This window comes from Heteronotia binoei, chromosome 10 (genome assembly GCF_032191835.1).
Source record: "Heteronotia binoei isolate CCM8104 ecotype False Entrance Well chromosome 10, APGP_CSIRO_Hbin_v1, whole genome shotgun sequence".
Classification (NCBI taxonomy): Eukaryota; Metazoa; Chordata; class Lepidosauria; order Squamata; family Gekkonidae; genus Heteronotia; species Heteronotia binoei.
The window spans coordinates 47,387,212-47,406,475 of record NC_083232.1 but is presented as its reverse complement, the minus strand read 5'-3'; the positions used below and the strand labels follow the sequence as shown (position 1 = coordinate 47,406,475).

General features: G+C 40.8%; 1 protein-coding gene across 1 annotated transcript in view; it reads left to right on the top strand.

Annotated features, from left to right (window-relative positions):
• Positions 1–11,732, top strand: part of THSD7A (thrombospondin type 1 domain containing 7A) — a 209,338-nt gene extending 197,606 nt beyond the window's left edge. The window contains exons 9-10 of the mRNA XM_060247698.1: positions 4,599–4,828; positions 11,670–11,732. Of these exons, the coding sequence (XP_060103681.1) occupies positions 4,599–4,828; positions 11,670–11,732 (293 nt within the window). The remainder of the gene's footprint in view (positions 1–4,598; positions 4,829–11,669) is intronic.
• The last annotated feature ends 7,532 nt before the right edge of the window (positions 11,733–19,264 follow it).

The following is a 19,264-nucleotide window of genomic DNA, read 5'->3' as shown; positions in this document are numbered from 1 at the left end:
GCTCACAATCCCCTTCACCTTCCTCCCCCACAACAGACACCCTGTGAGGTGGGTGGGGCTGGAGAGGGCTCTCACAGCAGCTGCCCTTTCAAGGACAACGTCTGCCAGAGCTATGGCTGACCCAAGGCTATGCTAGCAGGTGCAAGTGGAGGAGTGGGGAATCAAACTCGGTTCTCCCAGATAAGAGTCCGCACACTTAACCACTACACCAAACTGGCTCTCTGGAAGATGTCATATCCAGTTTGACCATCAGTTGCTGCAAGTCAGAAAACAGGTTGAGACCATAGGAAAATTATACACACATGAGAAATCATCAGAAATTAAGAAATGCAATTTTTATACCATTCTGAGTGATTTGTGCACTCCTATCAGGCTTTGGGGGTAGGAGTGGTCTTCCTAGGCAATATAGAGTCTTGTTTTTTTTTTTAACCTGGGGCTTAGAACTTGAGGGTGGTCAAAACTGGAGTTGGAGGCTGCCCACACTGGTAATGACTCCTCCTTTGTAGAGGAGGTATGGATCAGTGGTAGAGCATCTGCTCAGTATGCAGAAGGTCTCAGTCGGGGTGTGCATTTGGATCTACCTGAGCCAAAAATATACCCCTCCAAAATATCCAAATGTATCCACATTTTCTCAGGAAAACGGGGGCAGGGGGGATCCCAAGAAAAGCCCAGATACATTCGGGATTTTTGTGTTGGTCTGAAAACAGTGGAGAGGCGGGAGCAGATTGCTGAGCTGGTGCGGAGTTGAGAGCTCCCCACTGGCACAGATTTGCACAGAGGGCAGCCCAGCCAGGATTGCTGTGCCTCTGGGGAACCAGTCTCTCCTTGCAGATGCAGTTTTGTGCTGCCTTCTCCTGCCCCTTGTTTTAAATCAGGGGACAGGAGAGGGCAGCCCAGCTGGGACTGGCTGTGTTGATGGAAGCCAATCGCTCCTGGCTGGCACAGCTCTGTGCTGCCTTCTTCTGCAGCTCAGTTTAAACTGAGTGGCAGGAGATGCCAAGCTAGCCCCAGGATCAGGCTAGTATTTTTTTTTAACTGGTAGTTTTTGGTTCTTGTCTATTGGACACCCAAATTTTTGGGATTTTTTTTTTTGCGGGGGGGGGGGGGGAGGGGAGTCCCAAAAAATTTTCAGGTCCAATAGACCTGAACCATAAAATAGTGGTAAAAAAACTGCACAATTTTGTGTCCCAGGTTCAATCCTCAGCATCTCCAGTTAACGAGGCCAGGTCATAGGCGATGTGAATGGCCTCCACCTGAGATGAAGATGAAGATCAGGATTTTATATCCCACTTTTCTTTACCTTAAGGAGTCTTAAAGTGGTTTACAATCACCTTTCCATTTCTTGCCCTACAACAAGCACCTTGGGAGGGAGGTAATGCTGAGAGAATTCTGAGAGAACTGTGACTGGCCCAAAGTCACTCAGCAGGCTTCATGGGAAGAAGTGGAGAATCAAAACCATTCTCCAGATTAGAGTCCACCTCTCTTAACCATTGGCTCTTTTGAACAGCTGCTGATCTTATGGACCAGTGATCTGAGTCAATAGAAGGCAGCTTTATGCCTACAACATATTATTAAATATTTAGTTTTTCATGACATGTTTTGTTCTTCCAAACACTGATTGTATGCAGAATAAAACCATTCCTTTCAGCAAAAGAAAAAAAAAAATGAAAAAGTTAAAGCCCCTCTCCTTTCCTCCTACAGCTCTGATTTGAATCTGTCCCCCACATTACTGTAATTGTGCTTTGAAAAGTTCTAGGAACAATTAGTCCTGGATCTCTCACTGTCTTTTTTATTTTGACCATCAGTCAGTCACTTTGTCCATCACTAAGTAACCCTGAGCTTCAGCCAGTCCAATTTCCTAATTTTCTCCAGTCCATGCCAGCTCTTTGTGCTTTGTTACCTTCTAGAAGACTCTCTGTTCCTTAGCACAAATCCTGCCAGCTCCCTTTGCTGTGCTTTCCCCTGATGAATCTTGACTAAACACTTGTGAAGCACACTCCCCAGCGTCTGATCTTTGCACTAACAGCAACTTTCAGAACTGTGAATGATGCAATGAGGCATGTTCAGTTGATTGACTGTATAAAAAAAGAGGTTTAAAAAGATGTTACAGTATTAAGTACTGTATTAAGTACTGTAACTACATCTGCTGTCAAATAAATGTCATCATTCTTCAAAGATTTTCAGTCTGAATGAGGCTTCACTAATGCAACCACAAGTAATCTTTCTCACCAGGTTCTGTGGAAAACCTCATAAACTCACTAACTTCTTAAAGTCATCTTGATCATCCTGTTCTCTTCAGTGCAGTCCTCCTAGAAAGGAAGTTACATTGACCAAGCAGTATTCATCTCCCAGTTCTGATGTTTTAAAGGAATACTCCCAGTGTTTGAGAGCATTTTAAATTATCTGAGCACTGCCTGTTTGGCAATGGATTGTGACTCAGGGGTAGAGTATCTGCTTTGCATGCAGAGGGTCCCAGATTCAATCCCTGGCACCTCCAGTTAAAAGTATTGGGTGATGCAAAAGAGCTCTGACCTGGGTGGTCCACTCTAGCCCAGTCTTGTCAGATTTTGGAGTCTAAGCAGGGTTGGCCCTAGCTAGTACTTGGATGGGAGACCACCAAGGAAATCCAAGGTTGCTACAAAGAGGCTGGCAATGGCAAAGGACTTCTGTTATCTTGCCTTGAAAACCCTATGGGGTCACTGTAAGGTGAGTGTGATAACGATGCTTTCCACCGCCAATGCAAAAAAAATCCACAGAATCTGTTGCCAGTCTTAGTCGACAGTATTGACCTTTATAGATATAACAGCGCGCCTCGCGGTCTCACTGGATCGCTTCTATCTGCGGCTTATGGCTACCCCAGCCCCTCTTCCGCCTCAGTTCTTCCTTTTGAATTTTACCTCACGACTATGAAATGCAAGGGGTGGGTGTAATATGGATTTCTCACTACTAGTCTCTTTGGAGTTTTTGTTTTGCTTTCAGATGGATATAAACTCAGTTTGTAGGGGTCCACAGCAGTTTTGATAGTTTTCCCAATATACTGGCACCAGAGAACTTTAAAGTAAACCACAGAAATTTATTAACGTACACACACCGTCTTCAACTGGGGAATGGGAAATATATACATGGGCTATATTGTATCTCAAGCAGTTAACAGTTTCTTCGTAGTTCAGGCTTTATAATATCAATTTCGTTTAGGTCTTTCAGGTTTCACAGATCATACAGATTCCACTCTCCAACACTATTCTAGGTTGGCCTCGGGTATAAGGTGCCAAGTCCCTTAAGTCGACTGGTGTCTCTTCTCCCAGCCCTTCAGACTTCTAGACCCACAAGTTTCCCTCAACCACCTCTTTAGCTCTTAAGAGAAGTGTCTCTGTGTCTGTGACCTCTCAGGTCTTTTACTGTGACTCTTCTCTAGTCACACACAGCCCCGTGGCTGTCTTTATAGAGTGAACAGTGAGCTTTGCTTCTCTCGAAGACTCTCCTCAGCTCCTGTCTCAGCTCCTTCTCAGACCAACTGCTCTCTTCAGCAGTCTCCCTCAGACTCTGTCTGTCACTAACTGCCCTCAGCCGTTAGCTGTCAATCACCTCTGAGAGTTCCGAGCACTCTGGCCCCCACCCTCAGATCACCTGACGCAGGCTCTATGCGTTTTCTTAGTTGTCTTGTTAACCCTTTCATTACCGTCACAATAGACCAAAGGTTTGACTCAGTATTAGGCAGCATCATGTCCCTAGCTGTTCTTCTTCTTGTAGAAAGCACAGATTAACCCAGAGATCACTGTTACTCTATAGCCATAGCCTCTAATCCTTTGCAGTGATGCTGCTGACTGCTAAATGCTATGACCTTAGCAGGAATAAAGATGATATATGTCTCCCTTTTCATTCTCATGTTTGTCTTATGATAGAGAGAACCCTTATATATAGGTTCCAAAACACATGCATGCTAGAGCATCCTTTGTAGGCAGGGAAGTGACAAAATGACTGGTTCTTTCTTGAACAATGATCAGCAGACTACTTTCCTTGACAACTATAGGATCTTACCCAATGAATTGACTTATAATATCCAGAACTGATTTAATATTCAGACATACTTTTCAAAAAGCTGAGTAGTCCCATTAGCCAAAGCTAAGTTCCAAGAGTTTGTACATTTGGAGATTTGCCTGTCTTCTGCTATCAGTTTCTTCTACCAGCAGGTGAAGTCTTTCTTTGTTTTGCGTAGCATACCCCCTAAAATAGTTATTGGCCCTCCTCTCTGGTTCTGGTGTTGCATGTTTGTTTTTACTGAATTATTGTATTATTTTAAATGTTGTTTTGAATTGTTCATATGTTTCCTTCTTTGTCAACTTAAAGACCTTGATCAGGTGGAAAGGCAGCATAAAAATATTTTTAAATAAGTAATATTTGGTTATTGCAGAGTTGTTAATAAATAGATAAAGGTGTAGAAGGTTTTTGTTAATAATCAAGAAGAACAAATTGCAACATCTATTTATAGGAAACACTGGGCAACATTTGCACAGTTTCAAGTGTGAATAGAAAATGAGGATTCAATCTCATCTGTGAAAAGTCATCATGACCGTAGTTTCTCTTCTCTCACACTTCAGGCTTTAAACTAAGAAAACGCCGCATCACAAATGAACCCACGGGAGGCACTGGCAGCTGCCCCCACCTGACTGAAGCCATCCCATGTGAAGAACCTTCTTGCTATGACTGGAGAATAGTCAGGCTGGATGAATGCATCCCAGACAATGAGAAGGACTGTGGACCTGGTACTCAGGTTCCACAGGTGGTCTGTATCAACAGTGATGGTAAGCTATTCTCCCAACTTTTCCTGGTTTGCTATTTTTTTATTCTGAGGAAGTTTTGTAGCTGAAACAAACAAACAAACCTGGCTCCAATTCTCTAATTTGTGACTGGTTGTTTGTGTTTTTGTTCCTCCATTCAAAATGACAAGCTGTGTTTTGAACTGCCTGGTGTTTAAAAATCAGTCATTGTTGGGTTGAAAAGAATGGGTTGAAGCAAAACTAAAGCAACTGGCTGGACATGTGGTCCTCTGGATTATGACCACTGTGTTGTAGAAACTATTTTGCTCAACAAGGAAAGACTGTGGTTAAGGAACAAATGTCATTTAGTATAGGTCATGCAGGTCTGATAGCTAACACGATTCCAGCAGTTTTACAAAATAAAACTGGACCTGAATTAATTATAGTAATACTTTTATAAAGTGTTTTCAGTGTTCAAAGCGCATTCTGTATGTGGGCCTGTAATGTGGGCCAAACTGGGATGAGAGGTGCCAGCAGCTAGTGCATTCAGCAGAGAGAAGAGATTAAAAGTGGGAACCTTTCGGATTGCGGTTCATAGCTACATGCAGTCATGGTAAATATATGACCATATATTTCATATACGCCTAATGTAGCAATGGTGTGTTGATTGCAACTGGATGGTAGAGCTGGTCAAGATATGTGTGTGCCTGGGAATGACAGGGCAGTCTTTCTTCAAAAACATGGAAAGAACCTCTGTGCATAATTAATAATCTATTTGCCTTTTTAATCCTTTGGCAAGCCAGTTTCTTTTCTGTAACTTCTTCAGTGTTTCATTCCCTTTTAAAGTTGGACAAGAAATGAGAATGAATGCAAAAGGAAAGGAGGAGATAAGAATTGTTCAGTAGTTTGAGCAAAGTTAAATAAAAAAGGGGAATAACGACTTCTCTCACTACACCCAAATAGAAAAATATAATACAACTACTTGTGTGGCTGCCACAGATCTTCCAGAAGGAACTTTAGGCAGGAAGGCATGAGTGTAAAAAGTCCACGTAGCAAGCAATTCAGAGTCACCATTGAACCTGGGAGTCCCTGAGTCAAATTCTTCTGCTCACCCTCCATAACAGCAGGAGTCCCTTATTACTTATGGAACTGTGGTATTATTTTCTGTTAAGAAACCAGGAAACGTCCTGACAGTATGATAGGGAGACGCAATGCTAATATGGAATATTTTAGGAGAAAAATCAATTTCAATGCGAATTTATTTTTCACGGCTCATTTTTAAAGCCGGATTATTGAAATAAATAGTACTTATGCCTAGCTCATTGCTCACTGAAAACAAGAGAGAGCTCAATTGAAAGGGAGGAGTGTGTAATTCCTGCTTAGCTGTCCCTTTCCACAGGTACTCAAAAAGGAATTGTGGATGAGTATAGAGGACACCTGCATCCAATTCCTGTAATTTAAGTGATTCTTAATTAATTTTGTTTAGTTATTTTCATGCATACATCAGCCTTGTGTAGAAAATGTTTCTGCTAGTAACAGTGGAGCCTGCTCAAAAGAGCCTACGATATAGAAATGGCAGTGCAAGTCACGCTGCAGAAGCAGGAGTCTTGTAAATGCCTCTGACAGATTGAAGCAAGAGGTCACCTGGTATGTGTTTAGCCGTTACACCAAATGTTGTTTTGTAATTAAATTGGGCAGAGGGAATTGGAGTTGATTACTTGTGCATACAGAGCTGTATCTAGTCTTGCACTGTGGCTCCAGATTTTGTTTTATAATTGAGTTCAGACTCAACTGGGAAAACTAAGAATTAGAGCGTAAGCTTTATTTTCATGTCGCTAGCTAAGTGCATCATCTGTCCTTTTCTTTACAGTCCTTCTTCCCCAAGGTGAGTTTTACTATGCAAAATGATACAGGAATTCAGAGCCCATCCATTATTTCTTACGCAGAAGTAGAAGCAGCTCACCTGCATCTTCATTTTTATTTTTGACCCAAAGGTGAAGGAGCAGAGATTTTGGGAAGTGTAACTGAGAATGCACTAAAGATTTTTGGAATATTCAGTGCTAAGCTTTCAGACTTTACTTCTGCCTTAGCAAGTACAAATTCCCATTGTGCTGTATTCTCAATCAATTAAATGATTATCTGATATGAGATTACCTCTCATTAGTCCTCTCACAAACCTGCATCTTTTAAAAATAAGAACATTAATATGATGTAGAGCAGCCCTATAGAATAGGTCTTTAAAAAGAGAGACTTGAAAAACATTCTTTATTCCTTATACGTACTTTATAATATTTTCAGTTTGTCTGAGTTAGTGATGTGCTGATGGTATCATGTACAGAGAAGAAGTCTCAGGCAGGGGATAAGTTGACATTCTGACATAGTGGATACTACAGTAGTAACATTAAATTCCAAGTTGATGTTCCCAGTTAAGGCTGAGTACAAATGTATCAGATCTTGTTCATTCAGTTTCATGTTTCTTCTTGTAGCTGTCATAATAAGAGTACATTTTTAGTCCTTGCAGTTTTCAAGGGCAGGTTGTGGCAGCTGATGAGAGAAATTACAGTGGCATTCCATTTCTGTGTGTGTATTCCAGCAAGATAATTGTGTTAGTCTATTGCAGAAAAATAAAACAGAAGTCCAGTGGCACTGTGAAGTCTTACAAAGTTTATTCTAGCAGAAGCGAGTCAGAGCTCATGCGTCTGATGAAGTGTGCTGAAGCTGATACAGAAACTTTTATTAGTCTTAAAGGCAACATGTTTTATTTTGCATATGTGTGTGAAAGCAAATTAATGGCTTTCCAACACACCCTAATACCCTGTGTTTCATGCCATTTGCTGCTTGGGAAAATTGTACTTTTCTGAGCACTAAAGTGACTGGTAGAGGATGTAAGAAAGGTATATTTATTTTTTCCAGTCACATATACCACTTTCCTCTTCCAGTTCAAAATAGGTTATGATATTAAAATATGTGCCATAAAACCAATTTCCCTTGAGGCACAACTTTATCAAGGTGCTTAACAGCGTAATCCTAAGGAGGGCTGGACTCTTCTAAGCTCATTGACTTCAGTGGATTTAGATGTGTTTGCTTTAGATGTCTTACACTGCAATCATAAACAATCAAACAGCTGTACAAAACAGTTTTGTAGGCTTTTCTGAAAGGTGGGGAGAGCTTGGAACAGCGGAGATGGGCAATGGTGCTACAAAAGACTTCTTCCCAGGGTTTTTTTTTTTCTAGAAAAAGAGGTGCCAAACTCTCAACAGTGAAATGAAGGAGAAACACACAGGTGCCACTCATGGGCTTTAAAACTTTTTTTGAGAATTTTGTTTCCACAAAGAGGTTCTGGAACTCCATCCCACTCAATTCCCCCAGGGAAAAAAAAACAACAACCCTGCTTCTTCCTCTGTGTATGTGTGTGTGTGTGTGTGAGAGAGAGAGAGAGAGAGAGAGTGAGAGATGATTAGTACCCTTCTCTCCTAAAGCAGACAATGGCCAAAGGTAAAGGTAGTCCCCTGTGCAATCACCAGATTTCCAACTCTGAGGTGACGTTGCTTTCACAACGTTTTCATGGCAGACTTTTTTTTATGGGGTGGTTTGCCATTGCCTTCCCCAGTCATCTACGCTTTCCCCCCCAGCGAGCTGGGTACTCATTTTACCAACCTTGGAAGGATGGAAGGCTGAGTCAACCTGAACCGGCTACCTGAACCCAGCTTCCGCCGGGATCGAACTCAGGTCGTGAGCAGAGAATTCAGACTTTACCACTCTGCACCACAGGGCTTTTTGACCAAAGGTAGGAGCACACTTTTAAGTCATCACCAGGAACCATGGTCAAAGCTGGGCAGTTGTTCCCCCCCATCCCCTCCAACTTGAGCACTATTTAGAATTTCTCAGAGCAATAACCATCTCTCTTAGCTTCAGAGTGACATTGGGGCTACTTGCAACTTACCTGCTTAGGCATTCATTACAGCTTTGCATAATTGTGCCAGGTAGAGCTGCACACACAAAACCCCTCCCCCCCAGCAGGAGGCAGCTAGATACAAAGAGATAACTACAAGATATGTGTTCAAGCATCATGTTTGCATAAAGCTGAAGGATCTTTAATTAAGACTTCTTTATCTCAAGTGATTCCTGCATAGCTCTCCCTTTCCACAGCTGCTAATGAATGTGACTCAACTCAGATTAAACAGCCAGAGTTTAAAACCAAAGCCTGAAATAACACATGATCAAAGAGGTGCATAAGCACTTTAGGTGTCAATGTACTTCTTAGCCTCCCTTTTTGCCCCAGGGTTCTTTGTAGCAGGTTGAAAGCCACCAGTATGTTAAATCTGAAAATAGGTGCTGCTGCATGGTGATGTTATTGTTTGCTGTCAACTGAGCCCCATAAAACTGATCAGTATCACCTCCCTGCATCACTGAATGTGTTTGGAATATAATTAGCTGGGATATTATGTTTAAACCCAAGGTCCCTTATTTTACAATTAGGCTCAAATAGCAGTGTCTGTGGGGGTGTTGTGTATAATTAGGGATGAGCATGTCTATTCAATTTGTTGTAAAGATTGGAGCCATTACAGCCATTCAGACAACACGAGATAATAGATTTATCCTCCAGCGATGCTGCCGGAGGCTTGCGATTGTCATTGCCTTTCTACAATTTGCGGTGATAATCAGAATTTTAATTCCAGGGGCAGGGGCTGACAGTTGGTACCCGAAGTTGTCATTGTGTGGATTATAATAGACTTTTGTGCATTTTATTAATAGAAAAATTGAAGTTCAGCTCTCTGTTCGGGTGAGGAGCTGTTCAGAAGATTCAACTTGGCTGCTCAGTCTTTATATTCAGAGCAGCTTCTGGACACACAGAAATAGCCTTTTTTTGTTGGTAAGACCTGCAAAATTAGATCAAGGTCAATCATGGATCACTTTGCTAAAAGTCTCAAGTGATGGACAAAGAATTTGCTCTGATGTAGATTAATCCTTGTCAACAGCAAAGGTACAATGAATGTGCTTGAAGAGATTAAACAGCATTGTAGGTATCGCTCCCTTTTTTTGCTCAGAAATATTTTAGTATTTCATTTTGAGAAGATTTATTGGCAGTGAAAAGGCTTAGCTTGATTGCAATGATAAGTGAGATGTTCTATATCTGTATATTCTGTTCAGGAATAGTACAGAAACATTCCAGTTTGCTGCTGTTATCTACAGGTTGGAATTGAGGTGTAACTTAGTGCTTCTGTGATAGCAGTGTTGCTGCAGATAGCTATGAAGTAACTCACCATTGAATAGTAGCTATTAATAACACATTAACTCACACAGTTAGTGGGTAGGACTAAAATACAGGGCAAGAAGCTATCAGCATTACAGCAGTATTTTACAGCTATGATTGTCATGAGAGCACTTGGGCCCAATTCTTTATGGGATCAAAAGAAAGTCAGGTAAGAAGCACTGAAGCAGTACTGGTTGCTGTTGTTGTCCTGTATTCCTGGTATTCTGGGAATAACTGATAGATGAAAAACTCCTGATAGTATTTAAAATACCCTTTTAGGATTGGGCTGTCCAAGCGGTGAGGAATCCCTTCTAGTTTGATCCTATTTATTAAGCACTTTTGATAAAAGCATTTTCTAAAGTTACATAAGAAATTACTTCCATTGGATCCATGGTATACAACAACTGGAATCTATTTCTTCCTGCCCAGAGACATCTTGTCATTAACTATCAGGTCCTCTGCATAGTACATTTGATCCTAAGAGTTTATTATTCAAATGGTGCACATGTTTGCATTCACAAGGTTAAGACTAAAATGCCAAATCTGCCTTTCATTATCTTTGGCGGATAAGGCAGTGGGTCCCCTTTCTCGAGTGCAGCAACCTGGCAACTGTGATTCATCCTGTGGCCACCTTGAGATTGGACTACTGTAATGCCCTCTACACGGGGCTGCCCTTGTCTTAAATCTGGAAGCTGCAGTTGGTACAGAATGCGGCAGCCCAATTGCTGCTGGGGCTCTCCATGCAGGAGCACATACAACCTGAATTGAAAGTGCAGTACTGGCTGCCTGTTACATACTGGATTCACTACAAGGTGCTGGTTATTACCTTTAAAGCCCTATTTGGCCTGGGACCTGTTTACCTTAGGGACTGCTTTTCTTCATACATTCCTCAGAGGATACTATGTTCAGGTATGCAAAATCTTTTGTTGATCCCCAGACTGAAGGAGGCAAGGCCACAAACAACTAGCCACACCCTATTGGTTGAACAAACTCCCAGATGAGGTTATATAGCCTTGCAGGACCTCTCCCAGTTCTGTAAAGCCTGCAAGACTGCACTTTTCCATCTCACATTTAACTGTTAAGTACGGAACCAAAGGGAGGAATTGTATAAACTACCTGCAAGAAACATCGCTTAGGTCACTGGATATAAATTGTGATTATGAAGTTACCCCTGGATCCCACCCAGTTATCTATCTATATATATCGGTAAGATAGCACCAACTGTAATTTTTATGTTTTATTGTTTTATGCTATTATGCTTCTGTTATTATAGATGTTTTTATATTGTCAACTGGCCTGTGAACTGCCCTGTGAACTGCCCTGAGCCTGCCTTGGCAGGGAGGGTGGGATATAAATCTAATAAAACAAAGAAAAATATAATCCTGATGCTGCCTTTTTTAAAAAAAGAACCAATGAAAATTTAGAATCTTCCTTTATGTGAATGGAATTGTCTTCTCCTTTTGTGTGGCATCTTTGAATCCAATCCATTCAGATTCACCATGTTAACTTAATAAGAGATAAAAATTAAGACATTTTGTTCTTGAATCAAGAATCAATGCAATGTAGTCACCTGCTTTTCATCAGAATATTTTATGCAAGTTGGAGAGTATGGGCATACAATCAGTAAAATTAATGTAATGTTCTGTGTCTTAATTCAGCGGACTAAATTAGATCACATAATTGTATTTTATGGCACCTCTTGGGCTGATCGGGAACAGTGATGCATGTGTTTCAATTAAAGGAATAAATAAAGCAAGAGTGGATTTACATCTGGGTGTTACCATAAATTATCATGATAGGTCACCGGGTAATAGACCTGTGCTTCTAATTTATCAAATGCTTTGGAAGACAGAATTATAGCTAATTTTGTGGCCTCAAATAAGCTACACAAATACTACAACTGGAAGTGAATAAAGTGAACTATCACATCAACTAATTAACTATCTAGTCCTGATCTTCTACAAAGTAGGAAATCCCAGTGTTGCTTCTCCCTCTGCAAAGTGATTTTTAACTTAATAGTGGTGTCAAAACTTGTAACGTGGTATATGACATTTTGCTGTATTACCAGTCAGCGAATATGTCCCATAGAAGCTCTTCTCCAGATTGGAATGTCTTATTTGATTCTGAATATGGTAGTTCAGCACATCAGGTGCCCAAAGCCAGCTTCTTTGTAGGCACATGCACAAAATCTCTTTAATATTAGCTCTTCATAATCAATTAATTAAAATAATTGATGTGAAATGATATGATTGACAAAGCCAGTTGCTTTGTAGGTATGTGCAAAGAGGGTTTTATGATAACTGTGAACTACGTGGCCAGATAACCTGACAAAGTAGCCTTTTGTAACAGTCAGCTCAAGAGTTTCTTGAAAATGTTTTATGTGGTTGTTGTCTGTATTCTATTTAAAATGCCCTTGTTATTGGGTATATCCTTTTGAGGGGTATAGCAGAAGACTGAATTTTCAAGCCAACATCATAATCTACCAAAATTAAAAACCAGAGAGAACTCTAAGAAAAGGGTCCTGTATGATCACCCAGAAAGCTTGTAAATACCAATCCATTCCATTCCAATCCAATCCAAATTAAGCTAAGGGGACAGAGCAAATTGCTGTTTTAAACAGGGAGAATAGTAGCAGAGAAAGAGAAATCCAAAGTGAGCAGGAACAAGGCAGTATTGAGCTGCTGATAGTTGATGACACAAGACCTACATTTTATGATAAGAACTTTCTTTTAACGTTAATATTTTTATCAAGCTTGTACATGATAAATGCTGTGATGATGGGTTTGTGGCGTGTGAAAAGAAATCATTAGCCATTTTCTCACCTTGCTGGCCTACCATTTTTTCCTCCAGATCTTACTTGCTGATTGGTTGACCTTTCATTCATTCAGAGCACAATTTGTGTTGAGTGTTGATGAGTGTGAACCCAGTCTCCATCAGCCATAGAATAACTGAATTCATCAAAGTACATCAGCATCAACAAGTTGAAAGGCCATGCTATGTATCATATCAGTAGAATATCCTTATTATAACTTCAATTGATTGGCAACCCAGGATCAAGAACTCTGATGCTTGGAGTTCCAAGACATGGCCCAGCATGTTAAGTATTTTTTTTTTAAAAAAAATGAATAAAAGGGGGGAAGACAAGCTGCAGATGATCTGTTTATGCAGTAACGTAAATCAGATGGGAGTTATACTACAGTGGTTCAGTAATTCGGACAAACTCTTTTCAGATGAGAGGTTTGTAAAGGATAATTCCTAGTCTTTGTTTTCTCTTCACAGCATTATTTTGCAGAAATTTCTAGACTTTTAATTTTTTTAGTATGAATTAAACATCTCATAGGAAAGTAGCAACTAGTTGTTTCATGGCAGGTATCGTGTGTGTGTGAAGACTTCTCTTTCACTGCAGCGCCCCCCTCCCACATTCTCCTGCTGTTCCTGCTAGTCCCCTTTTCCCTATGGCCAGGAAGCTCACTGAACAGCAAGGCAGGAATGTTTGTGCACAAAGTGCCATCAAGTCATAGCCAACATATGGCAACCCCAGGAAGGGGCTTTCAAAGCAAGGCAGGAGTGCTTTGGCATTGCTTTGTTCTGCAGAGTATTTTTTTGCTCTGCTCAGTTTCAACCATTCTGGCTGCCCCGGTCTACAGCCCCACCTTTCCAGTGCCTTTGCTGTTTTGGGACATGGTTTGTTTCAGTTTATATTGAGTATAAAACAAATCATATAATTTACAAACAGTTAAAACAAACAGCATATATTAAAAACAGATCATATTGTTTGTCCACATACATGATTTTCAGTTGGTGCCATTAGGCCTCTAGGATCTTCTAGTCTGGCTCTTCTAAGAGGGTAACTTTAGCTTTAGAAGGGGATATTGGATGTTTTATTGGATGCCCGCCATCTCAGCCATAGGTCTGGTTGAACAGCTCCATTTTACAGGCCCTGCTGAATGGTAATAAGACCCTCAGGGCCCTGATCTCAACCTGGAGCATGTTCCACTAGGCCACAGCCCGGGCAGAAAAAGACCTGGCCCTGGTAGAGGCTAAGCAGACAACCAGCAAGTCTTGGTCCACAGAGCCTAAGGCTCTCCGGGACAAATATGGGGTGATCCTCAGGTATGTCAGTTCCAGGCATTGGAGTCTCTGGGGTATCCATTATCTGGGCACAGGAGTCTCTGGGGTATCCATTCATGCCTGACATGAGGCTATTATTGATATTATTTACTGTTTTATTGTTGATGGTTTTATGCTGTAAGCTTCCCTGAGTCAATTTTGGGATAAGGTGGGGTATACATTAGATAAATAAAACAAATAAGTATTCCTTCATGGTCTCCCACCCAAATATTGACCCTGCTTAGCATCTGAGATCTGACAAGATCAGGCTATATATACCATGCTTGCTTTCTCTCCATGAAGCAGAAATACAGAATTGTATACTCTTGATCACAAGCCAGAGCATATACTTAAGTCCCATGACACTGAGGCAGTAAGGCATAGAATCATGAGTAAGAATCTCAGTGTTACACAGAGGAAAGCTGATCTCTTGCTACAGTGTCCAAGAATCAGTTTTGTTTTGCTATTCTCTTTCCAAACCCTTTAAATAGCTTGGTTGTAGAGCTCAAGATGTTTTGTACGCAAGGAGGGGAGAATCAGGTGGCAATATAGTATCCTCCATAAAACTGTTTTTTCAATCCAGATCATATTTGAGCATATATCTGGTCTTGTGCATTTTTCCAGATCAGTAAGACTGATTTAAACTCAATAATATTCCACTGCAGCATCTCAAGTTTGCCATCCAAATGATACAAAAGATATAGAACTTAACTACAGGAGGGGGGCAGGAATGAAATGTTTCACTAGGTCAGTTGTTTGTGGTCAAAGGCATATAGAAGCTTTGTTCCTGCTAACAGCTGCTCTGGTAGCCAGCTTCCCTTGACTTTGAAATCTGGGCAAATGTCCAGTTCTAGGGTTTTTTTTAAAGGCTGACTGACACCTTTTGTGTTTTAAAAGAAGAATCATAGCCTTATCTTTTTGCTGAAAGCATTGTTCCCCTTCCTTGTTGTTCTGTTATCAAGTTATGATTCTTAGAAAGCTATATCATGTACCCAGCACCAAATTCTTCACAAGTTAAATTGTAGCGTGCATTAGCTAGCATTGGACAGATCTGCTCTTTTAGATCCCCAATAGTATGAAATGCAAAGGACAGTTTCCTGACATCTTCAGTGCAGTTGTAAGGACAATTTCCCAGAAGTAAGCCTGAATTGTGATGCCAAGTAGACTTATTTAGGATCACTCTGCTTGTACCCTTATCTTGAAGGAATGCTATGGAACATTGATGGTGCTAGGTGATTGTCAGTGCAAGCTCTGGCCACATTTTTTGTATAATTAAAGACATCTTGTTTTGAAAACATGAATAGGTAAATCCCCTTAACAAATACTGCAACAATAGATCTGTAAGGTATAAGAGGTTATTTAGACTGGAGTATGCTACCTCCTCCCTGCTCCCCATAACAATGTAGCTAGAAATGCTAGATATTTACAAGCGATATAATCTTCTCGATTAGCCTCATCAGCATTTTATTTGCCCCTCAGTGTTCTATTGAAATGTGGCCTATTGGTCTGATAGATTGATCTGTTTTGGTCCCCTGACTCAAATCGATTTTATTCCCAGAGGAACTCATGCCTGGCTGTCTTCAAACTTTTATTTTTTCTCATTTTTACCAAGATGACATTTGATTGACTCAGGCGAAGCCTGCTGTGCTTGGTTATGATCAATATACTGGTGTTCCCTGGTCCTTCTCATTCTCAGTATGCCTGCATTAACAAATGAATCCTGGAAATGTTTTCAGCTTGCTGTCAAACTGCAAAGAAGGTGCCTACTGATACTGGATATAAAAGTGCTGTGCTGTTCTCAGTATGTGTCAGAATATTGGAAAACACAGAGACCCTAGCCCCATCTTATTCATGTGAATTAAGACACTGATAAGAGTCACTTCAGCACTTACCTTCTGTTCAACAATTTTTGCTTCTAGCAATCCCCTTAGACCTTTGCTACTCAAAACTATTACAAAATATAATGCATAGAAATGAAGATAAGATGGTAATAGGCCCTCTAAAAATGAGCATTTCCTCTTTGTGGTCTGTGTGCATGACACCAATGGGATCTTGAGTGTGCAGAGACCTTCTTTGGAAACATTCAGAGCTAAATATTTTCAGCTCAAGCTCCCTTCACAACAAACAGCAGGCACCATGACTGGAGCACATGGCTGGAGCAAACCAAACTGCTCTCCTATTCAATTTTTGATTGACCACCGCAGCAGTAACTTTTGGGGGAAATTATCTCTGCCAGAAGTTACATGTTAGTTGTGAAATAATGTTTTCATATTTACATAATAATTCATAGTGAAAGTATACACTTCTTAACATTTAAAGCCATAAAAGGTCTTTTGGGTATATGAAACAAAATAAATTTTTAAATGCTGTTTTGTCTGCAGGGGGAAATTGTGCTCAGCAGATGGACAAAGGTTAAGTTCGTTTAGGTAAGAAACATGAGGTAGAGAGTTGCCAGCACTGCTTAAATTGTACTAAACCAGCAAAATGTGATAGATATCCTTGACGTAAACCTTGATTGTGGGAGAAAGTTCTCTGCTGAGAAAATGATCACATCAAAACAGTTGGAACCAATCATTTCAGTTCCTGGGAAATCTTACTCTAACTTAGGCTGAAGCCTCAGGATCAAGGCAATAGAAAGGCATTAGGTCATACTGAAAGAAAGATGGTAATGCTAATTTTTTTGTGGGGATAAATAGCACTCAAAAGTACCAAAATTTAAAGAATCATTGCCTTCTTCTCAAGAATATACAAAGAAGAAGAAGAATGTCAATTGAGATAACACCAGTTATAAGCATTTTTGTAAAGGCTACAAAGCAAGAGCGTTGAGTCTGGGACATGTTCTGTAATGACTGAGAAGTACAGTCTCAACCTCTGGAGCACAGATTACGGTAGATTCTCTATGGGTGCGGTCACACGTCACATTAAAAGCGGATGTGTAGCGGTCAAATTTGAACCGCTGAATATTGATTCGATGCAGAGCCGATCAGACGATCCAAGAATGCGACTCATTCTGTTGATGAGCAATCAGACATCCAATACTATCATGCTCTTTTCTTGGTGCATGCATGATCAGATGGTGATTTCTGGGAAGGGGGGGTCCATTGAACATGCGCCCAACTGTTTGGAGGTGGGAAATCAAAAGTTGCTTCAGAGGTGGGGGGGGGAGGAGGGAAATTTCCGGAATTAACATTGCCAATTCAAACCAGGGAACTGCCAGGAATTACTTTCCTAGAAATTGGCAGTGACAATGATATCTGGAAATCCTCCACATTGGAAAAAAAAAAGATTTTTTTTTCCTGTTCTGAATAGTGGGATAACATCCCCCCCCCTCCTATCCTGTGTTGATTGGAGAAGCAGAAGCATCACCTCAGATTCCCGGATGATCTGGCAATGCGCATGTCTGCTGGGGCTTTCTTTAAAAAAATGGTGGGAGGGGTGGTAAACATTTCAAGGGGCAGTATCGCACGTGAGCTGTCCAAACAGGAAAAAACCGATCTTGTGCCACTTCGTTGAAAAAGGGCCGGACTTTCTGCGCTATCAAATTAATGCAGCATTGATCCGCAGCAAGCTGGGATGACCCTGGATGATGCTCGATTGCCAGATGTGGATGTCTGGACGAACATATTTAATCCATCAGTGAGACGGAACTGTGTTGCCACTAATGATACGTCTGAACGCACCCTGTATGTGCAGTTAGTAGATTCTGTCTCTGAAGGATTGATTGAAAGCGTGTGTGAGGATACCACACTTAAAGAGACAGCACAATTCCTGTTCCGAGGGATAGCGGCTGTCAGAAACTTGCTCTCTGTCTGGAGAGGCAGATTCAGATGCCTATCATCAGAAAGTAAGAGAGACATATACTGATGGCAGTCCATATATATATATATATATATTATCCTATCAAGATTGGCATTGCCATTCATACTCAGGTGGGTGGAGATGTTACAGTCCAAGAGACTCACCAACATATCAAATGCACCAAAGAAGAAATTCTAAGTGTTATGAATTCCTACAGTCTCAGGATCAACAGAAGGCTGCAGCCAAAAGTAAAAATTCTTGGGTGCAGCAGCAAGAAAACCTGAATGGAAAAGGAAATAGAATGAATCCACTGCAGACATCTGAGTTGCCAAGACCAAAGAATTCTTTAGTGTCATAGATTCAAAGAGAATTACTTACAGTACAGAATCACCTACCCTTATTGCCTCTGACAGTTGCAGTTCATTCTTCTTTGGGAGATGACAGTGATGACAGAATCCAATTCAGACTCAGATAAGGCTACAGAGTTATGGCCTCAGGCTTTGTTCTGTGAACTGAAACTGGCATTGTCCTTGAAAGACCAGATATTGCAAGCAGAACACATTTCTAGAATGGCAAATACCTTGAGTCTTGCTATAAAGCGACCACCTCAACCCCCCCCCCCCCCCCCCCAATTGTAGGTTCTGTTTTCAAACTGGTAGATTCAAGCATCCATCCAGCAGTACCATTTTCTTTGTTGCTTTCATTGCTACCATTTTTGGTGCCTCCTTTACACACTGGAAGCTGTGTGTAGAGGCATGATGTTCCAGGTCCAGTGTTAATTTGACATGATTGTGTCTACAGGGCTACTCTGCATATTGTAACATATAAATCAGCCTTGAGTTTTGAATTGGCAAATCAATGTTAACTCACATAATTAGTAGTAGCAAAGGGATTTATGGCATTGTGGCATAACATTTTGGGGGGTTAATCCAATTTGCCTCATGCATGCATAGTTGGCCATATTGACTGTGTTGTGCTCTGGCTGTTGGACCCTCATCCTTCACATCTCTGGACCTAAAAAACTAAAAGGGGTAGCTGAGCTGCTTATAAAAAAAGACCCTAGTTGTGCTGATGCTATATAGCCATGCAGGCCAGTTAGTTTGAGCTCTATTTTAGCATTTTATATTAAAAAATGTTCTCTCTGTTCCAATGGCATTGTTCTCTTTCCCTGCAGTTCTCCACCAGAAAATTTAAAGAGAATAGAGATTACATTTTCAATACAATGAAAAAGGTTATACTAACTCGAATGCCTGAGGATATTAAATTTCAAAATATATTTCAGCCAACACAGTTATGGAGAGAGTATTTGTTTCATATAGTTGCTTAATATATCCTCCTTGTACAT